At 37.5% G+C, this 20,186-nt stretch overlaps 2 protein-coding genes across 10 annotated transcripts; one reads left to right on the forward strand and one right to left on the reverse strand.

The window, feature by feature from the left end:
• The first annotated feature begins 501 nt into the window (after window positions 1–501).
• Window positions 502–15,896, forward strand: rsrc2 (arginine/serine-rich coiled-coil 2). Of its 9 annotated transcripts, none has more exons than XM_079420060.1 (11): window positions 502–631; window positions 1,039–1,162; window positions 3,387–3,427; window positions 6,362–6,537; window positions 6,653–6,805; window positions 6,899–7,015; window positions 8,606–8,659; window positions 12,895–12,974; window positions 13,078–13,334; window positions 13,914–14,003; window positions 14,257–15,213. In XM_079420060.1, exons 1-11 carry the CDS (start codon window positions 626–628, stop codon window positions 14,443–14,445), a joined length of 1,287 nt encoding a protein of 428 aa, XP_079276186.1. In that variant the 5' UTR covers window positions 502–625; the 3' UTR covers window positions 14,446–15,213. The 9 variants fall into 9 exon arrangements, with proteins under 9 accessions (XP_079276186.1, XP_079276187.1, XP_079276190.1 ...); XM_079420061.1 differs by having other exon boundaries at window positions 13,081–13,334; XM_079420058.1 differs by having other exon boundaries at window positions 519–631; window positions 6,340–6,537.
• A 1,971-nt stretch (window positions 15,897–17,867) lies between these two features.
• LOC306871313 (uncharacterized protein) lies at window positions 17,868–20,178 on the reverse strand. Its single transcript, XM_079419131.1, has 4 exons — window positions 19,921–20,178; window positions 19,423–19,552; window positions 19,210–19,343; window positions 17,868–19,109 (listed from the first exon to the last, which is right to left on the reverse strand). The coding sequence occupies exons 1-4, from the start codon at window positions 20,041–20,043 to the stop codon at window positions 18,330–18,332; spliced, it is 1,167 nt and encodes a 388-aa protein (XP_079275257.1). The 5' UTR covers window positions 20,044–20,178; the 3' UTR covers window positions 17,868–18,329.
• Window positions 20,179–20,186: the final 8 nt, after the last annotated feature.

Raw genomic sequence — 20,186 nt, forward strand, 5'->3', positions numbered from 1 at the left:
ATGCTGTTTTTTATAAAGCTTTTAGAACCCGAATACCAGAAATGTTGTACATTTTTTATTATTAATAAAATGAAAACTAAAAGACTTTCAAATCACATGAGCCAATATTTTAAAATGAGAAATTTGACAGTTTCTGATTGGCCACGATTGTTTCACGATGCCAGTCTTTTGTCTGGGACTGCCGTAAATTAGCCAAAAACCTACAGTGACAAGTGTGAATCCTAACTTTGAGTTTACTTACAGAAATGTCATTTTTGGCTTTCGTGAATGTGAAAAAAAGGTGATACTTATTTCATAAACCTTATTTTCTTAAGGTTTTTTTTTTTTAAGATGCAAACTTGAAATGAAATTTTTTTTTTCAGATCCTGGACTGTTGCTGTATTGTTAATGATTTGACAATGATGACAATTATTGTTTTTTTTTTCAAGCATTCAATAAAAAAATCTAAACTACATTGAGAGGGTCCAGCCGCAAGGGGGCGCTGTACTTTTGCCGCTTTCTGCGAGAAGTAGAAAGAAACATCCGGGTATTGTTCCACCGCAAAAGAATCGAATGATAGAAGGAGGTTGTCGCATTCTGCTACAAACTACAGGGATACAGCGAGTTACTTTCTTTATTCGTTAACATGGCGGCAAGTACATTTGTTTGATTATTGCTTTGGGTGAGATTATAGTCGTGAAAAGCATATAATTAATGAAAGAGTAATTCATTGGCTGCATTCTGTACTCGGAAAATGGCGGATAGCTTCTAAACTAAGTAGAAAAGAACGAAGGCTCAAAACGATGCTAAAATGCTAACCTGTTATGTTAAAAATAAGAGTGTATCTGAGATGATAAATTATTTGATTTTGTGAGAATCTGCTGTACTTTAGTATCATGCACATCATAAACAGGCTAATTCGTGATACAATGCACGGTTCTTAGTAACGTTACTCAGGACAACACTCAAATTGTACTAAGAAATATGAATATTCATAATTGATACTTTTGTAAGCTTTCCATTTGAATTCTTTTGACTTTGTGATTTGTCCCCAATCAGGCAAATGACGCCAAATACCTGGAGTCTCTGTCCGGTAAAGCGCACACAGATGGAGATCGCCAGCGGAGCTCGAAGCATTGCTCGCGGTCCAGATCACGATCAGGGGACCGAAAGCGCAAGTCAGGTACACCAGGGTCACTAATAATGACATGTCGCAGTCATTCTCATTTAAAACGTCTTCCTCAGTGCTTTGTTTTCCAGCGCAAACGTCCTTAAATCAAGGTACATTTACGTGACATGCAAAAGTAAAGTTAAGTTATTGGCAAGACTTTTCAAGGAGCTATATTACTATTTTATAACAATACTTCAGTGGATCTAGACGCCTTCATTTTCACTAAAATGCGTTTTCCTTTTCACATAGGCTAAATCTACACTCCATACTCTATAGTGACATTTTATAAAATTGTTATTGTACAATCTAGTTTTTACACAAATCAACTGGATTTTTGAGTCGTTAAGAGATTCGTTCTTGTTTTAATCATGAATTTGCTTCCACAGAAAATAAGACTTCTTACACGGTCTTATTTCATTTGGAGTAGTTTGATTTAAGGATCTTCAGGCATTTGTACTGAAGAAAATAAACAAAGAACTGAAGAAGAACATCACTTTTTTGCTGTTATCAGAAAAAACAAAGCCCGACCATATTGTAGTGGTTGGGAGGAGCTATTAAAGCCTATAAGCTTTTTTTTTTTTGGCTAAAATTATTTAAAAGTAATGGAGACATTTTGTGTTCCCTTCAATGTATTTCCCCCAAATGTTCTTTACTTGGCCTTTAAAGGTGCCATAGTATGAAAAACTGTCTTTACCCTGGCATATTTAAATAATAACAGTTCTGTACATGGAAATGACATACAGTGAGCCTCAAACACCATAGTTTCCTCCTTCATATGTAAATCTCGTGATTAAAAAAGACCACTGAAAAACAGGCGAATCAGAACATAACACCGACTGTGACGCAACAGTCGGGATCACTACGCCCCCAACATTTGCATAAACCCGCCCTTGTTCTAAGCCGGCCGAAGCATCAGAAGCTCTGCAGGTATTGTAAATAAACAAGCGCGGACAACAGCGAAAATAACAAAATAAATGTTATGTTCCAGGCCGTGCAGGGGGTGTGAAGTGCAGGGATGGGTTGGTGTCTGTATTCAGAAAGGCACAGAAAGCAAATAACGCGAGCCACTAAAGGGACATGGTTAGCTCCTTGCTAGCGGTAGCCTGTTACAGTACATACGATTTCACTCTCAGTAAGGATCTCTATGTGAGGATGATGGCGAATGACTTACAGATCCTGAGCACCACTGACAAGCATCTGATCTTGTGAAATGTGTGGTAAGTACTGTTGCTCCATAATGTAAACATAGTTTGTGTGATCGCGTCTCTTGAAAGTGAAACTATAACGCGATCGATGGATCGTTCAAAAGCAGTTTCAATGCCTCGCATATTAATAACGGCTCCCTGATGCCCGCGTTTTATATACAGTATAATTACCCGACGATATAACTGCGAGAGAAAGTATTTAAATATATATTTTCCTCCCTGTGCTTCCTTCTTGCTGATGAGCCGTACTGTGAAACAGCCAATCAGAGCAGAGCTCAACATTGAGCAGCACTGTGAAACAGCCAATCAGAGCAAAGCTCATTATTATTCATGACCCTGCCAAATAAGCCAATAACAGACCGTTTCATTCTAGGGAGAAATCCTAGGGTTGTAAATGGACATGTAAAATCGTTTCTGGAGATTTTTTGCCCTTACCTAAGCCACATACCTTCTGTGTAGATATCAGAGAACAATTTAAAATACTGTATCAATGCATTCTATGGCACCTTTAAACAGTCCTTTAAAAAAAAACATTCACCCTCATCAAACCTGTAGAAACTCTGTATACCCCCCCCCCCACACACACACACACTTTATGGACATCTTACGTGTGTAACAATGTTTTCAGTTTTCTTATTTTATAGGCGTTTTTACATTATTTGTCATATTTCAGACTTCTTGAGCTTTATAATTATACATTTTCAATACTAAGGTTACAAATAACTTTACATTTGTTAAAACGTCTGTCTAGATTTTTATTTATAAACTAAGTAGGCCTATGTACACGTTCTAAAGAAAATGTAAAGAGGTGATGCTCCGTTATGGTGTATCTATCATACTGTATGATTGCGAGGGTGTGGATAGGCTTTCTGGAGCCAGGCTTAAAACTGCTTGCCTGACAAAAGATTATTTTTTTGGCCCAATCACAGTATTCTCCTGAATAATTGTAACTTTTAAAAATGAAATTGTTTGGCAAATGGTTGTGGTGTAAATCCTTCCAACAATAAGTCATTTGTATCTTTGTCTTTTAGGAGACAAGAGGCACAGACGAAGCCACAGCAGAAGCAAAGAGGTAACTAATTTTAGTCCATTGATGTCATGTAGACCTAAATTATACTGGTCACATCATCAGTAGTTTTATAGCTGGCATTTTTAGTTTTAGTCCGGGGTAAGTATGCAGCTTAGACAGAAGGAATGAAATGCCAGACTGAGAACAAAAGCACTGAGATGTAATCACAAGTGCATGTAGTCTTAAATTTTATTAATATTAATTACAGATGGAGAGAAATGTCTGTTTGGGAGCTTTTTTAACGTCCTGTATTTTAGATCATATGATAACATTTCTATAATAAATTATACTCAGCGTGCTAATGCACGAAGAGACACACTGAACAGAAGACGCTGCTGACAGATAGCAAAATTATATGCCTACTACCTGGACAGGTAACTATCAGTCATTTAAACTTATTTGCTTATTAAACAATATCTTTTTGTCTCACAACCCCAGTAACTGCCTTTTTTTGTAGACACCAGCAGAATTGCAGTTAAAAAATAAGTGGCCATTCCCAATGTGAATGCATGCAGATTTGCACAGTATATAAATACTTTTTAAATGGTTCAGTTGCGCACACTAAAGGCCTTTGTACTCGGAGCGCGAAAAAGCGAAACGAATTTCGGACGCGCTGGAATAAAAGAACAGCTTCCTATGGATGCTGCTTCCACATAGACCGCGAACATTCGTGCACCGAAAATGCAAATAGTTTTTTTTCGTCCAGTCCAACTAATATTTTCAGTTTCGCAAAGCGAAAACACGGGCCGTCCAATCAGATTTGAGCTAGGATCACGTGACCGGAGCAGCTGCTGTTGCACAAAAGGGTGAGAAATGGCGCTGTTTTGAAAACCAGTGTAAACAAACACTGAAGAAGAGTATCCCGGATAAGAGAGTGGATGCTGAGATCTTGTTATCGTTGGTATTTGAGAACAGATTTATTCTCACATGTTCTTCATACAGAATAACATTTCTAATAATTCTCCACTGAATCATGTGATCTGTAGAGCACCGCCCGTTTTCTTCCACGTGCGTGAGTGTTGAGTGTTCACTCTCTAGATCTTCCGTATTAAAAAAATAAATTGAGTGAAACAATTTTCTACACATGAAATATGAAAGCAAATAGACATGATTATGATGATAATTTCTGTATGTTTTGTATGCAGCTCATGGTATTTTTATAGCAATAAAGTATGTTTATGACAAATATTAGCAGTGTAGCATTATTAAACATACAAAGAGTGCATGTGTCTGCTTATTATAGAATCAAAATCAACTATAGATCACAATCGGAAAATGGTTTAAAGTGGGTAAGCAAATGCGTTAATAATTGTACTTCTAATTATGTTGTAGGATGTAGCCTATTCTTGTAAGCATTATAGATAGTTTGTGTATCTGGTGTAGAAGCAAACTTTGTTTATCTTAATTTCGATGTTAAATCCACATATGGGATAGCCTACATATCTGAGGAAAAATCCATTGTTGGTCGGCGCCACCTAGCGTGCAGGCGTGAGTTAGCAGAGAGCGAACATTCGTTTCGAGCTCGGTGTGAAAGCACTGTTCGTCGGCCATTCGCATCGCGCTCAGTGTGGAAAGGCCTCAAGATGATTTTTCATGTTTGTTTGGTCATAATTGGATTGAAGGGCATAAGGGCATTTTACGCTGTACACAGTGACTGTGAGTTTTCAGTTCATTTTTTTTGTGGGCGAGCAGGACAAGTGTGGGCTTGTTCACATAAATCATGCCACATTGTTGTGTATGACTGCATCGAGAGTATTTTATTCATATTATATTATTATTATTATAAAATTTTTTTTACCTATTCTGCCCTACAAAGCCTAAACATAGTGATGTTTTTTATTGTTTGTGAAAGCTGCATTAACATCCGCTCTAAAACAAATCTCTAAAGCCATTTTTCTCATTTTTGGTTGGTGTTACTATGTTTTGCCTTTGTATTGCAGTGTTACTTTTGTATTCCTCAAAAGAAAATCCACACACTTTATGAAGAAATAAATATTGTATTACCTAAACTTAAAAAAATAAATGTAATTTAGCTCTTACTTGCGTGCCTAACAGAATGCAATATTTAAACCGTAATCACCTCAGACATAGGATGTTTTCACTCAATAGCACGTGTTGCGATTTTTGTGGTTTAAATAACTTATTGTATGTATAGAAATGTGCCTGTACACATAGGAGGTGGCAAAATGGCAAGAAAAGCTTTCTTGTATCATGTAAAATGCCCTTTAAAGTCAACATGAAACCAAACCCAGTTTACTTTCATAATGTGAATTTTAAAATAATAATAACAATTAATTTTATTCATCTTGAATTGACTTAGTAGTTTGATTTGTGTGTTTTTTTTTTTATTGAATGGGGCCAGACCTGAATGCGAGTTTGTGGTCAGAAATATGTAGATGTATGGTAATTTACTCTGCCTACTGGAAACCAAGATGATGGCTAGGGCAAATTCACTCAAGAGCATCTTTACAAATCCCATCATGACAAAGCAAAAACTAGATTTATCAGTTAATTACATTTTTAAGAAAGATTGACAAGATAAACATTTGAACCAAGAAGTCAAATAGAGTAAGACCAGGAATGTATAAGTAAATGGGGTTCATTTTGATTTCATGTTGACTTTTTTATTTTTTGGGGGAAAAATGGTGCATATGAGAAAAGAATATGCCAGTGCGAAATCTGTGTACATTTCTCGCAATAAAGATCTCCCATGCTTTTATTTTGGTACAGAACTGGGTGTAAATGTGCTGGTTAAGTGCACTCATTTGTGTTAAATGTAATTGTATATGCTGCACTCGGATGGTGGTGGAAGTTGGCTTAGAGATTTTGTAATTTAAAAACTGTTTTTCTTATTTTGGCAAGTTTGTTCTCAAACCAACTTACTAACTCTCTTTATTGCACTATTTTCCTGAAAGAGACCAATTCTTCTTAAAACAGGCACGAAAGAAGGACTCTGAGAAAGCTCTGAAATGTCAGAGCGGATCAGAGGAGCAGCTGGAGATGTCAGATAAAGGCCGTGACAGGCTGTCTGAAGACACGGAGGAGCGACATCGCCGAAAAGACAAGAAATCCTCTAGACCAAGAAGCCTATCGAGATCACGTTCAAGGGAAAGGTATTTTCATTTGACCAATCGTTTTGATTTAATTTAACATTGGCTGAATTTATGCAACAAGTGAATATGTTATGATTTAGTGTGCTTAGATGTGTTAATTAATATTTTACTGAAGACGACATCATAATCGAAACTGGGACAAAAGAAGATCTCGCTCACGAAGCGGTGAAAGGAGATCAAGGAGTCGTGACAAGAAGAGACGGGCCAGGTCTCGATCAAACTCCAGAAGCAAGCACAGACATCGCAGCAGGAGCCGTAGCAAGAGCAGGTCGGACGAAGATTGGGTGTGCATGATTTTGCATGAAACTCAATGAAACTGCGAATTTGTACTAAAACTATGAGATGGTCCAATTTTATCTAGGGAGAAGAAGAAGAGGTCAGAGAAAGCACGGAGAAAAAGTCGCAGTCGGTCAGCTAGCCCTGTGACCTTCAGGGGCAGAAACACAGCCATGGATGCTCAGGAGGCATTGGCAAGAAGGTAGAGTGCTGATTTTTTTTTCCTCAAAGTACAAAAAAACAAAAACTTTGGATTCTGTACACGGTATATAACCAAAGGGAGTTCATTTTGACAGCAAATTTAGAATTTTTAGAATTTCCAGTTTTATTCGACTAAATATGATAAGATTTTAGTTAACTAAATCTGCAGTAGATTTGGCAGTGTTGGGGAGTAGCGATGCTACTAACGCAACTACATTTTTCAGAAGCGTTATGGTAGCTCCGCTACTTTTAAAACTGTGTAGCTTTTCCAGTAGTTAACTACTTTTTCCAGGCAAGTAGCGGTGTAGCGCGACCAAACGCTACATTCCATTTAGCATTTAGAATGTAATGCATTGAAGCAGCACAGGGTCTTCTTCTGACGAGATCACAAACTAAATTTGTTCTTTACCACCATCTGACGAGATAAGACGCATGTCGTGGCTTTAAAGTCTGTTCAGTCCACCGACAAGAGATCGTTTGATGATTGTGCACAGGATGCAGAGGAGTGGATATTTCACATTAAGCAATTGTAATTTATGCATAAAGATTAAAATGTGGTCTACTGCTTTATGGCACTCTATCAAATGTTTATTTAACAATGATGAACAGTCATAATATAATCTGTCCCTACCAGTGTTAATTTTGACAGGCATTTTTGGTTTAGTCTTTATCTCGAGACGAAAATGCTTAATAGTCTTAGTCACATTTTAGTCATTTGAGTCTTTCATAGTTTTAGTCGACAAAGTCATTGCATTTTTGTCATCTTTTAGTCATTACTTTTAGTAAAACTGCAGTTACCAACATTTATTTTAGTAGTCTTTAATTCTTCTCTCTTTAGATCAAATCAATTAAGCTTATGAGAAATTTGAATCAAGGATTGAATTTGGAAATAAATGATGACAATTTTCACTTTTTGGTAGAGACTCATTTTCAGATACAGTCGGTTTACTTAAGTATACATTTATTTCACATCTTTTGTTGGTTAACATTAATTACACAAATAGGTATTTAATTAGGAATGCTGTCCCTTTAAAATGGAAGGTATGCATGTAATACTGACACACATTCAGTTTTCACCCACCTGTTTACATTCACTTAAGCCATAACCGACTGTGTTTACGTGAGATACTCTACTATACGATAAACATTTGGACTGCTGTGTGTGTATTTGAGCACTGAGAGCTGATCGTGCGCTGTATGAAAACTGAAGAAGTGGAGCGTGCGTGAGAGAAAACACTTCTGGTGTGTGTCTGTCAACTTTAAAGGAGACATATTATGCCCCTTTTTACAATATGTAATATAAGTCTCTGGTGTCCCCAGAATGTGTCTTTGAAGTTTCAGCTCAGAATACCCCACAGATCATTTATTATATCATTTTGAAAATGCCTATTTTGAGTGGAAGCAGAGACACTGATTTCATGCCTGTTTCTTTAAATCAAAATGAGCTGCTGCTCCCGCCCCCTTTCTAGATTAGAGCTGTGCCATTTCAGCTCGTACCTGTTAAAAACATCTGTTTTGGTTCTGATTATCATGTTTATAGCTCTGAAATCATGCATTTTAAACCATATTAGTTTAAACTTCTGATATACAGTTTTCTGAGTGCACACATCCGAAGCACACGGACAGAAAGTGGCTGTCACGGCATGTAAGTAAACTAAGTTCTCATTCACACACAAGTTTACGTTAAAAATACACACGTTACAAAAGCAGTCAGTATGTCTGTGAAGGTAAACAGCTGGGAAATAAATCGCATGATTATTTTAGATCTGTGTGGCTGCAGCATACAGTAAATAAATCAATAAATCAATCCACTGCTCTGTTGTCTCCTCTGAGGCCGGGACTAAATAGTGTTCTGTGCTCGTCTGTGCAGCCAAAGGCAGAACAGTTGGCATGTTTTGCTCAAACTTTCACCATGGCGTTAGAACTGGTACACTGTTGTCGCTTGTGAAATCAAAATGACAGTGCAGTGGGTGGAAACTTACAGATTAAGGGACGGTAATATTATAATGAGATCCCTTTGCCACGTCACCAAGGGAGCGAAATCAGATGCGCTCGTTTTTTCAGAAGCTTACTAAAACAAAGTTACTGGGTTAATCTTTTTCACGTTTCCTTGGTTGTTAGATGCACTGGGGACCTGATTATAGCACTTAAAACCTGGAAAAGTCCGATTTTCATGATATGTCACCTTTAAGTTAAACGACAACAAATTGTGACTCCTGGGTCACCCTGTCCCTAACCCTTCAGGTGCTGAGGCCATTGTTTCAGATCGCTAGTTCGCATTTTGGTAGCCTATCCGTCCACTGCGGCTTCCATACATACACTAGATATGCAAACGCCCGTCATCCTATTGCAATCCAATGACAGGGACGCACATTTTGAAAGACAAGACAATTAATTTATAATTATAGGATGTATTTTGAATGTCCGGTAGTCCTCAAATAACATCCTAGTCCGTCTCGTCTTAATGAAGACGCGGCATACATTTTTATCTTCAGATATTAGTTTTAGCTTAACGAATATTTTTCATCGTCGTCTTGATTGATGAAATGAACACTGGTCCCTACACAGTTTTGTAATGAACACTAATTGAACAGAAAATAAAATCGCAATTATAGTAGTGTGCTTATCAAAGGATGGTTTCGGCCGGATTCACGCAAAGCGCAGTGTTCACGCACGGAGCTGATGATTGACGTCTCAAAGCGGCTCCATTCACAGTCAGTAAATACCGCATGTGCTGTGAGTTTAACCTGCTTATTTTATGACTCCTCCGTATCCAGTTTAAGTTGCATAAATTTTGTTCTTGCATTGATGCTACGTTTGTAGCAATTTTGCACTTTGACAGTCAGTTTGAGATTAAATAACTACAGGCTAACTATATTTTATTATTTTGATATTGGATAGTTTACATAAACGATTGGGACACTTTTTGTCATTGAAATTACTTGGAAAAAGTGTCCCAATCAACCTGAATCTGGTTAAATTGGAATGCAATAATTAAGCATTAATTAACTCGTTATATACTCCAGGAAACATCTATTTACCAACTTGATATGAATGATATTAAGGTTTGAACACTCAGAATAGACACAAAACATGGTATTCTGCATGATTTGACAGTCGCACTAAACCTTATTGCAGTTTCAATTAGTGTGCGATATTGACAAATATATTGCATCTCGATATTTATTGGGATTTTTTTTTCAATAATGACAGTTAAATATTTTTAGTGTTTTTAGTGTCTTGTCTAATTTTGTCTTCAATAAATAAATATGGCACTAAATCAGCCATTAGGTGGCACCAAGTCCCTGTCTTGATGAGTGATTCATTGAATCATTCAAATGATTCATTCAAAATGGCTGTTTCATTTAGAAACAAAGCAAGTAACTGGCTGCATCCGAAATCGCATACTTCCCTACTATATAGTAGGCAAAAAAAAAAACAGTATGTGACAACAGAAGTATGTCTGAATTCACAGTAGTCGTAAGAGTAGGGAAAAAAGTACCCGGATGACCTACCACTTTGGGTGTGATACTGAAGTGTGCATTAAGCCCTAAACACACTGTACGATTTTCGGCTGTCCCAGACGAAAGATTGGCATTGTGAAACAATTGTGGCTGCTATGTTTGTTGCTATGATCCACGTTTACTGACCAACCAATAAAAATGTGACATGTACAGTGGTGAAAAAAATTATTTGATCCCCTGCTGATTTTGTACGTTTGCCCACTGACAAAGAAATAATCAGTCTATAATTTTAATGGTAGGTTTATTTGAACAGTGAGAGACAGAATAACAACAAAAAAATCCAGAAAACACATTTCAAAAAAGTTCTAAATTGATTTGCATTTTAATGAGTGAAAGAAGCATTTGATCCCCTATCAATCAGCAAGATTTCTGGCTCCCAGGGGTCTTTTATACAGGTAAGGAGCTGAAATTAGAGGATCTTGTCAATGATCTCAAGGCAGCTGGGACCATAGTCACCAAGAAAACAATTGGTAACACACTATGCCGCGAAGGACTGAAATCCTGCAAGGTCCCCCTGCTCAAGAAAGCACATGCACAGGCCCGTCTGAAGTTCTGATTCAGAGGAGAACTGGCTGAAAGTGTTGAAATCAAGCTCTTTGGCCGAAGAACACCATCCCCACTGTCAAACATGGAGATGGAAACATTATGCTTTGGGGACAGGACAACTGCACCGCATCAAAGGGACGATGGAGGGGGCCATGTACTGCCAGGGCATTGAAAATGGGTCGTGGATGGGGTATTCCAGCATGACAATGACCCAAAACACATGGCCAAGACAACAAAGGAGTGGCTCAAGAAGAAGCACATTAAGGTCCTGGAGTGGCCTTAGCCAGTCTCCAGACCTTAATCCCATAGAAAATCTGTGGAGGGAGCTGAAGGTTCGAGTTGCCAAATGTCAGCCTCGAAACCTTAATGACTTGGAGAGGATCTGGAAAGAGGAGTGGGACAAAATCCCTCCTGAGATGTGTGCAAACCTGGTGACCACCTACAAGAAACGTCTGACCTCTGTGATTGCCACCAAGTACTAAGTCTTGTTTTGCAAAGGGGTCAAATATTTATTTCACTCATTAAAATGCAAATCAATTTATAACTTTCTTTCTGGATTTTGTTGTTGTTATTCTGTCTCTCACTGTTCAAATAAACCTACCATTAAAATAATAGACTGATAATTTCTTTGTCAGCGGGCACATGCACAAAATCAGCAGGGGATCAAATAATCCCCCCCCCCACCACTGTAATCAACGCGACATGGCGCTAAAACGTAAAACTGCTTACCTCAAGCTCTTATCCCTTCCTCTTTCGCCGCATCCACTTTTTTCAGCACACATAAAATAGAGTATGCTGATGAAGTTCTTCTATAGGAACGTGCGTAGTATTGTATGAGTCAATAGGTGTTATCAGCATACAGTCTACACACATCGTAGCCAAGTTTATTTGATCCATGTCGTACAGTGTGACATGCAGTGATCTTATAGGATTGCTAAAATCGTGCAGTGTTTTGGGCTTAAGATGGACACTTTACTATTCCAAGAAGCCACAGGAGAGGATTTAAGATTAGCAGTAATGTGACGCAACTGACACTTGACAGGTCACATAACAATGACAACATGGTGAATGTAGATTACAGTCATACTACACACATTCATACTATATAGAACGTGCTCGCAAAGTGATTACGGATTCAAAAAAAGTACATACTCAAGAGCATGCGATTTCTGACGCAGCCACTATCTTTATGAATGGATTATTGAATCATTGACTTTAATGATCGATTCAAAAATAGATTGATTCAGTGTGTTGATCTGAGATGCACAAATGTTGTGCTCCAGCTTTGTTTAAAACTATTTTCATTGGTGAAACAAAGAACAGACAATATTGTCTAAAATGTAACTTACTCAGTATTTACTTCCTGTTTGTTGAACTATTGTTTAAAATTAATGTCACATTTGCAATTGCATTCACGTTGCTGATATTTAGGAAAATGGCATGGTTGCTTGTAATATAGATAAAATAAAATAAATTTTTGCTTTCATAACTGGAATTCTGACTGCAATATATTCTAATAGGCTTCATCACAAATATAGACACTTGTACTTTCAAGATGTGTTTTTGTTTATTCGATAATGTCAGCTCATGTATTGTTAAAACAAATTTCAATTTGATCACAGACTATATATTTCGTACATTCCTAGTTTCAGTGGTATTTCGAGATATCCTGCAGTCCTAATCAAGCTCGTTTGGATCGCTTCAAAACTACCCATTGTGAAAACCACCTAAAGTATCTAACTAGAGTTTTTAGGTTTGAATTTCCTTGTAGTCTTCATGTTCACTAAATATATTTTCTTCACATTCTTAGGTTGGAGAGAGCAAAGAAGCTTCAAGAACAGAAGGAAAAAGAGTTGTTGGAAAAACGACAACAAGAAGAGAGAGCAGCAGGCAAGTAACTGCTGCAAATCATCTGCCTATTGGTGCAGTGGTTTCATATCTGATCCACTGCAGCAGACATCCATCTGATATATTGTTGGTTGTTTCCTAACAGCAGCAGCTCCACTGTTGTGCGATACGGCCACTGCAGCACCCAGTTCAGGCCTGAACGTTGCAGCATTGCTGGCCTCTGGCACACAGGTCACTCCTCAGATCGCAATGGCTGCTCAGATGGCAGCGCTTCAGGCCAAAACACTGGCAGAGACTGGCATTGCTGTGCCAAGCTACTACAATCCCTCAGCGGTGAACCCAATGAAGTTTGCAGAGCAGGAAAAGAAGAGGAAAAGGTTGTGGCAGGGGAAAAAAGAAGGGGTGAGGCCAAGAAATTCACTGTTATATAGATTTTTAATATAGGGTTGTTGACAGCATGATACCACTTATATTGTTTGCATTGATTGTTCTGTTTATTACAAGTTTTGTTTAATATACAATTCATTTTTCTATTTGCTTTATATATTCCTCCACTTCTGAGTCTGTGGTAGCCCATAGAACAGTTTATGGGAAAGTAATTAAATTTGATAGAGGATAGTTTAAACGTTAACCACAGCAAATTTGGTTTTTCTAACCCAAAACCTGTAGCGCTACTAACGGTTCAAATTTGCATTTGTTTGTTCAATCTTGACTTTTTTTTTTATGCCATTTTGAATTTTTTGCAGTTAAGCAATTTTTAATAACTTTTGAACGTTTCAATCAAAAAAAAATTTTTGATTGCTCATTTTGCCACTGATCATTCTTAGACACCAAAAAAATCTTTATTGCTCATTTTGCCATTGTTGAATCATTAGCTTTTGCAAAGTACTTACTGCTTATGATACTAGATACTAACACTACTTTTGACATCCTTAAAATCTTATGTCTTGAGATGTTCAGTATTAATATATGTTTTTGTAGGACAAGTCACAAACAGCTGAGCTTTGGGAGAAGCTGAATTTTGGCAATAAAGACCAAAATGTGAAATTTCGCAAACTGATGGGCATCAAAGTAAGTGTTCTCCTGTATTAAAGTCTGCCTTTTCATTTCTTTGTAACAGCTTATTTTTTTTGTAATATTTACCTTTTTTCAGTTTGTAGTTTCAGTGCTTCAACTTGTATTTCAGTTAGTTACCAAAGCAGCATTTCTAATTTTCTCTTAGTTTTTCATCACAAAATTCTATTTTATTTTAGCTTTATTTAAACTAACAAAAATGCTTTAATAGTTTAAGTTAATGATGATAACCATGTTGTGTTTACTGTAGGGTGAAGAAGAAGGTAATTCATCAAGAGCTGGTAACGAAGAAGGTCTTAAAACCTTGCAGCAGCAGGAAGAGATGTTCCGCAATCTGGACGTCCAGTATGAGATGGCCCGTTCACAGACACACACGCAGAGGGGAATGGGCCTAGGTTTCTCCTCTTCGTTTTCTTCAAGGGGCATGGATGCTGTCTGAACATTCTGTATTTGTGCTTCTCATTTCTGTAAATTCTGGCTGACGTTGCCGCTGTAAAGCTGGTTTGTATGTGCTTGTAGAGAATACTGGTGCATTAGCCTGCATGTATGATTCATCAGGTCTGTCATTTTATTCATTTTGGAAATTCACATGTAAATACAGTTGATTGCTCAAACATATATTGTTGCTTGGTCTCTGAAGAATGTTTAATATTGTAAAGATTTGTTTGGATTTTGGGAGGGGAATGTGATTGTATATGGTATTTGTATTGACACTATCTGAAACTAGCGATTCCTCATATATCAATAACCAATGAGTACCAGGGGCTATGATATGAATGCTTTACTGCTTTTTATGAAACAGTTACTACATAAATATATCAAGGACACAAATTAATATGACAGACCTTCATCAGTTTGGGTTGAGAAAAAAACACCACAATTTCACAGAATAAAATAACTTAACATACAAAATACATTTCATCATTCATGAAGATCATACATTTTGATTCCTTACTATACCAAAAGAAACTGAAGTGGAAAAATTAGAACAATTGAAATCTAAACTATGTGCCTAGTCCTTTTACTAGCTTATGTGCAAGATTAAGAGTCTGTAGTTATAGGTAAGTTAGGTCTAGGCTGAGCTACTTCTAATTAAAATAAGCATACTAAAATGATTAGAAATAGCTGTCATGTCTGTTCCAGCAGAATGTCAACTGCTCACTGAAATTAATAAAGATTTTGTGGAACCACTAAGGAGTTCCTGTATGAAGGCAGTCCTAACTTTTATATTTTGGCTGATGTAATCTTAAAAGTTAACATACATGGGCTATACTTTGTACACTCAGTTGCCTGACAATATTTGTTCAAATGTAAATTGAAAAATATCCTTTTCAAGCCAAAGTGTAATTTGGATAAAATAGTAATTAGAACATACCCATTTTTTTTTTTTTTTTGGCATATTCAAATACCATTTCTTTATACATAAGACAGAATCACCTGTTGAATCATGCAGAGCGCAACAACTGCACATGAAGCTACACAGAAACCTGGGATGCGTTTCCAAAAAGCATTGTAAGCATTGGTTTCAATGGGTCTACGATGTACTTAAGCGTACGATGGTTTTGGGAAACAGCACTGGTTGGCAGGTTTATAATTATTCTTTTAAATCCAACTGCAAAGGCATTACCCCGTTCATCTTGAGGTCCTGGAAACAACCGTTTTCAGCACGGCTTACTCTGCCTCACAACAATGTGCAGCTTACACCTTCACCCAATAATTACCATGATTCTATAGGGGTTTCAGTTAATCATCACACCTGGCTGATGTTTCCACTGCATCAGAGACTGACAGCATCACGTTCCCTACTCAGAGAACCAGGGTTACGTGGTAACCAATATGTTTTGATTCACAAATATAACATTTGGCATTTGTAATGCCAAAATTGCTGGCCTACTAGACCATGTTATTTTAATGAACCCCCAAGCAACTGTACATAATTTTAGGAGATCTTCCATTAGAAATGTATACATTGGAGTCTATGACTGATAGAAGGCCTTGAGCCGAATAGAGTGGATGGAGATCCACATAAAAATGAAGAGTTGTACGGCAGAGGCAGATTTGTGCCCTTGAAGGGCCAAGGTGGCACTGGATGACCAGGAGACTCATGGCCTAAGAACTGGACAAAACCACTGTATCCTTTAAGCTGGATAGAACCAACGGAGGGGAATGGATTAGGGAACTGGACAGAACCAGGGATCACCTATGCTCGAAAGAACCAGCAGAGGAGAGGTCAGGGAACTGAATAGAACCAGACAGTGATTCATGCTGGATTGGGACCAGTGGGCAGAGGAGGAAGGTCTATGGCTCCAGACGAGACCAGAGAATCTACAGCCATACAGGACTACACAAGACTGACAGACCGCTACTCTGTGACAGGCATGTGTTCCGGCTCAGGATCCGTATTTTTAACTTCCTCAACCATGGTAAAAGGAGATCCAGTCACTTGGAGGGCCAGGTCAAATTGGAGCAGTGTCCCTAGTAGACGATATTCATATAACTGAAGAAATGAACCAGTCCACTCCGAAATGTAAAAAGTCAAGGCTGTATACTTGATGGTCAAGAAGGCCCTTCTTGACCATCTACACAAGTGACTGCATCGCCAAATACAGCTACAAACTAAAAATAATTCCAATTACCTGGAGAAGTTTGAAGACGACTAAGTAGTGGTAAATGACATCAACAGTGATGAAGAGGCTTACTTAGAACAAGTGGCCATCCTTCTACATGGTGTCGCAAAAAAATATCTTCCTAAATGTCTATAAGCCTAAGGAGATGAATGTTGATGATGGGAGGAAGCAGGTGAGGAACTACAGCCCCCTGGTGATCAATGGTGCAATAATTGAGAAGATTGTAACAGCTTACATTTTCAAAAACCTGCAGTAGGCCTACTCCGACAAGAAGAAGTGTGAACATCTGCTCAGACTGGCGTTATGCACTTTTTCACGTCAAAGACAGTTTTTACAAATATGAGTGCTGCGTGGATTTAAGCGCACACACACTCTAAGATCAAATCTGTGTGTACGCACACTTTATAAATGAGGCCCCTGTTGATTTGAGAGCCACCATGGGCCGGGACTGAAAGGTGCTGTCCAGAGTGATGAGGACAGCAGAGAAGGCCATCAGGACCTCTCTTCCCTCGATCACAGATATTTACAACCAGCGATGCAGGGCAGGTGACTCATTAGACTTTCACCACCCCATCTCTTCACAGTTCTTCCATTAGGGAAGCTCTGCCGAATCCTATATTCTATTTTATTCAGATATTGTATAGCTTTTCTGCTAGGCATCCAAACATAGAATGTGTTAGAACCCTATTGTATTTGTACTTTTTTGCCAATTATTCCTTTTCTGCCCTAAAATAATCCAGGCAAGTCATAAGAAATGTCAGCCTTGGTGGGATAAATCCAAACCAAAGAATTTTGGTTTATATAGCGTTACAAAGTTATAAGCCATTTAAATGCCTTTATATAACCCATTTTGATGATCTGATCTATATTCAGATTTAACACAACTTTACTCATAGACAACAGAGCATTCTGAGGATGCACAATAAAAGTTGCATGCAATTCTGCCCATAGGATATGCTACAACTGAAAGCCACAACAGTTTGATCAAAGAAAATGAAATATGATGTGAATGCTAGTTTGTTTAAATTAATTATTAATAAGTATTTTTTTATATATCCCAATGAAATTAAATACATATTTGTCAGTTGCCAGACATAGCTGAACATATTGCTGCCCAATTAAAATAAGACAATATTATTTCTCTTTAAAAAAATAAAATAGTAAAACATTACTTTAAAGAGATATATATATATATATATATATATTCTATTTGATTTATTTTTATTATTTTGTTATACAACTAAATTGCAAATAAAATTGAATTTTGAAATATTTGCAGTTCAGGTGTGTTTTATTTCTCAGTGATGAGAACATGTACGTGATGCTCTGCTGCCCTCTTGTGTTTGGATTCAAGCTTTCAGCCTGAATATTTTTATGAACATTTAACTCAGATTTCATTTAATACTTTGCATTGCATTAAACATTCTTTATAGTATGCTGGGGTTAGCGGTGTATGCAAAATGTCATGTTTTCATGTTCAGAATTTCTTAAAAGGTTGTCCTACAGTCATGAGATTGCGGTCTTTTTATTCCTTTTAGGACAAAATACTACATGGGTCAACATCTAGCTGTGGAAAGGACATAAACATTTGAGTTTTAAAGAAACTATTTATTTGGAATCATTAGTTTTTTAAGGCTATAAACCTACAAAACTGCGACCAAATGGTACGTAATGTATAACCTACATCTAAGTCTACTTATTTGCATATTAGACTGGAATACAAGACATGAGCTACTCCTGTGATAAGATTGTGATTAGCAAATTCTAGAATAAGTAATAAAATGGGGTATTCGCTGTGTCTTTTCCAGTTTTCTGCCTCGTCACTCAGACCCATCCAGTGTGCAAGAAGATTTCGCATTGCCTCTGGGAAAAGTTCAGTCGCCAGCTCCTCTGGAGGCGGCAAGTTTGTAATGTGCTCAATGTGTTGGGCCTTAAATCCTTCAACCCGGTGGCTAATGGTGCTGTTGGCTGCATTGAACTGCTGGCCAAGCCAGCCTGCCACAGCCTTAAGCAGACTGCTTGAGTAGATGGGGTAGCTGTGAAAATGTGTTTGAAACAGGGCCATCACAGTGTCCATCAGTTTTTCCTCGTCAATCGTCCCAGTAATACAGTGTTCAACATAGTCCAGGACTTTTGTGGCAGTCTTTAAATGTTCTGCTTCAATACTTGTACATAACTTCACTTTTTCCCCTAGGCTTTGACGTTTCTGTGCAAGTAAAGTAGACTGCCTTAAGTTTGTTTGCTCTGAGGAACAGTAGTCATGGTCTGAAGATGATGAAATATCGGACTGATCTGTGACTATTGGAAAGAAGTTGGTTTCTACTTCACCAGGCTGTCGATGGACTTGGTATGATGAACACGTATTATTTTCCAAAATTGTTTGCACCTCTTGATCATTTTGGGGTTGAACATCCTGGGCACTAAGATGATAGGTCATGTTCAAGTTGTTGTCATTTATTCGAGATTTCCATAGATCCTTATGAACACAATTATTTAAAACAAAAAAAAACTATTTATTAGAAATTTGGAAGATATATGGACATAATAAAAATCAGAAAATGACAAATTTAAGTTACCTGAAATGACTCCATAACTGAGAGCTGATCTTGTTTGCCATACAGTTCAAATGCCACTCGAAAAACTCCATGAACACTATAGAACCACAGACTGTTGCTGGAATAAGGGAGTCGCAGTCCTTGGAATCTGTAGTCTAGAGATCAACAAGATAAATATTAACCTCTAACCCTCTGATTAACCCCTAATGAAAACTGAACAGGTCAACATCATACCTGATGGGAAAACCAGTTTGGTTGCAAATCCTCGTTTAGCAAATTTTGCATGGTATCTGGGTTGGTTTTCACTGCGAACGTCTGTGTCTGAGAACAGATCAGCTCCAAGAAAGAGAGGGATCATTTGATCCTACATATTAAATGAAATAACGAATAATTACAATATATTAACTGAAATTTAATTAATTTGAAGAATTATCTGACCATAAAAAAAAAATGAATGTTCATACATTAATACATTCAAAAACCTTTATTTTTTTGAAGAATCGTCAGGTTGTACAACTACACTACAAAAAGTAACTATTTAAAATGATTAGGAAAACAGCTTGATTGTGAACAATTATAAGATACACATTATTTAAAGAGCGGTCTAACGTTACTAAATCAGCTATGACCAGGCCCAGCTATGCTGGTTTTAGCAGTTTTTCTTTCAGCAGGTTATGAATACATATCCAAAAATCCATTGTATTTTGATACTTTTGTTACTGGTACACCTACCTCATTTGCGCTTGGTTTAGCAACATTAAACGAGTTATTGCTTGTGAGATACAAGAATCGCATCTTCCTTTTACCACACTCCCAATACGACATATTAATGAGAGAAATTCCTCCAGATGCCATGATGCTGTAAAGACAGGACAGTCTGCCACAGAGCAATACAGATGCTAAATACCGAACAAATTAAGCGTTTTTATGCCAGCGTGTATTACTTCCTGACTGTGGTCTCCTAGCCAATCAGCAGCCCTGCGTCAGCGCGTTGTAGG

Source organism: Barbus barbus, assembly GCF_936440315.1.
Source record: "Barbus barbus genome assembly, chromosome: 6".
In the NCBI taxonomy this organism is placed as follows: domain Eukaryota; kingdom Metazoa; phylum Chordata; class Actinopteri; order Cypriniformes; family Cyprinidae; genus Barbus; species Barbus barbus.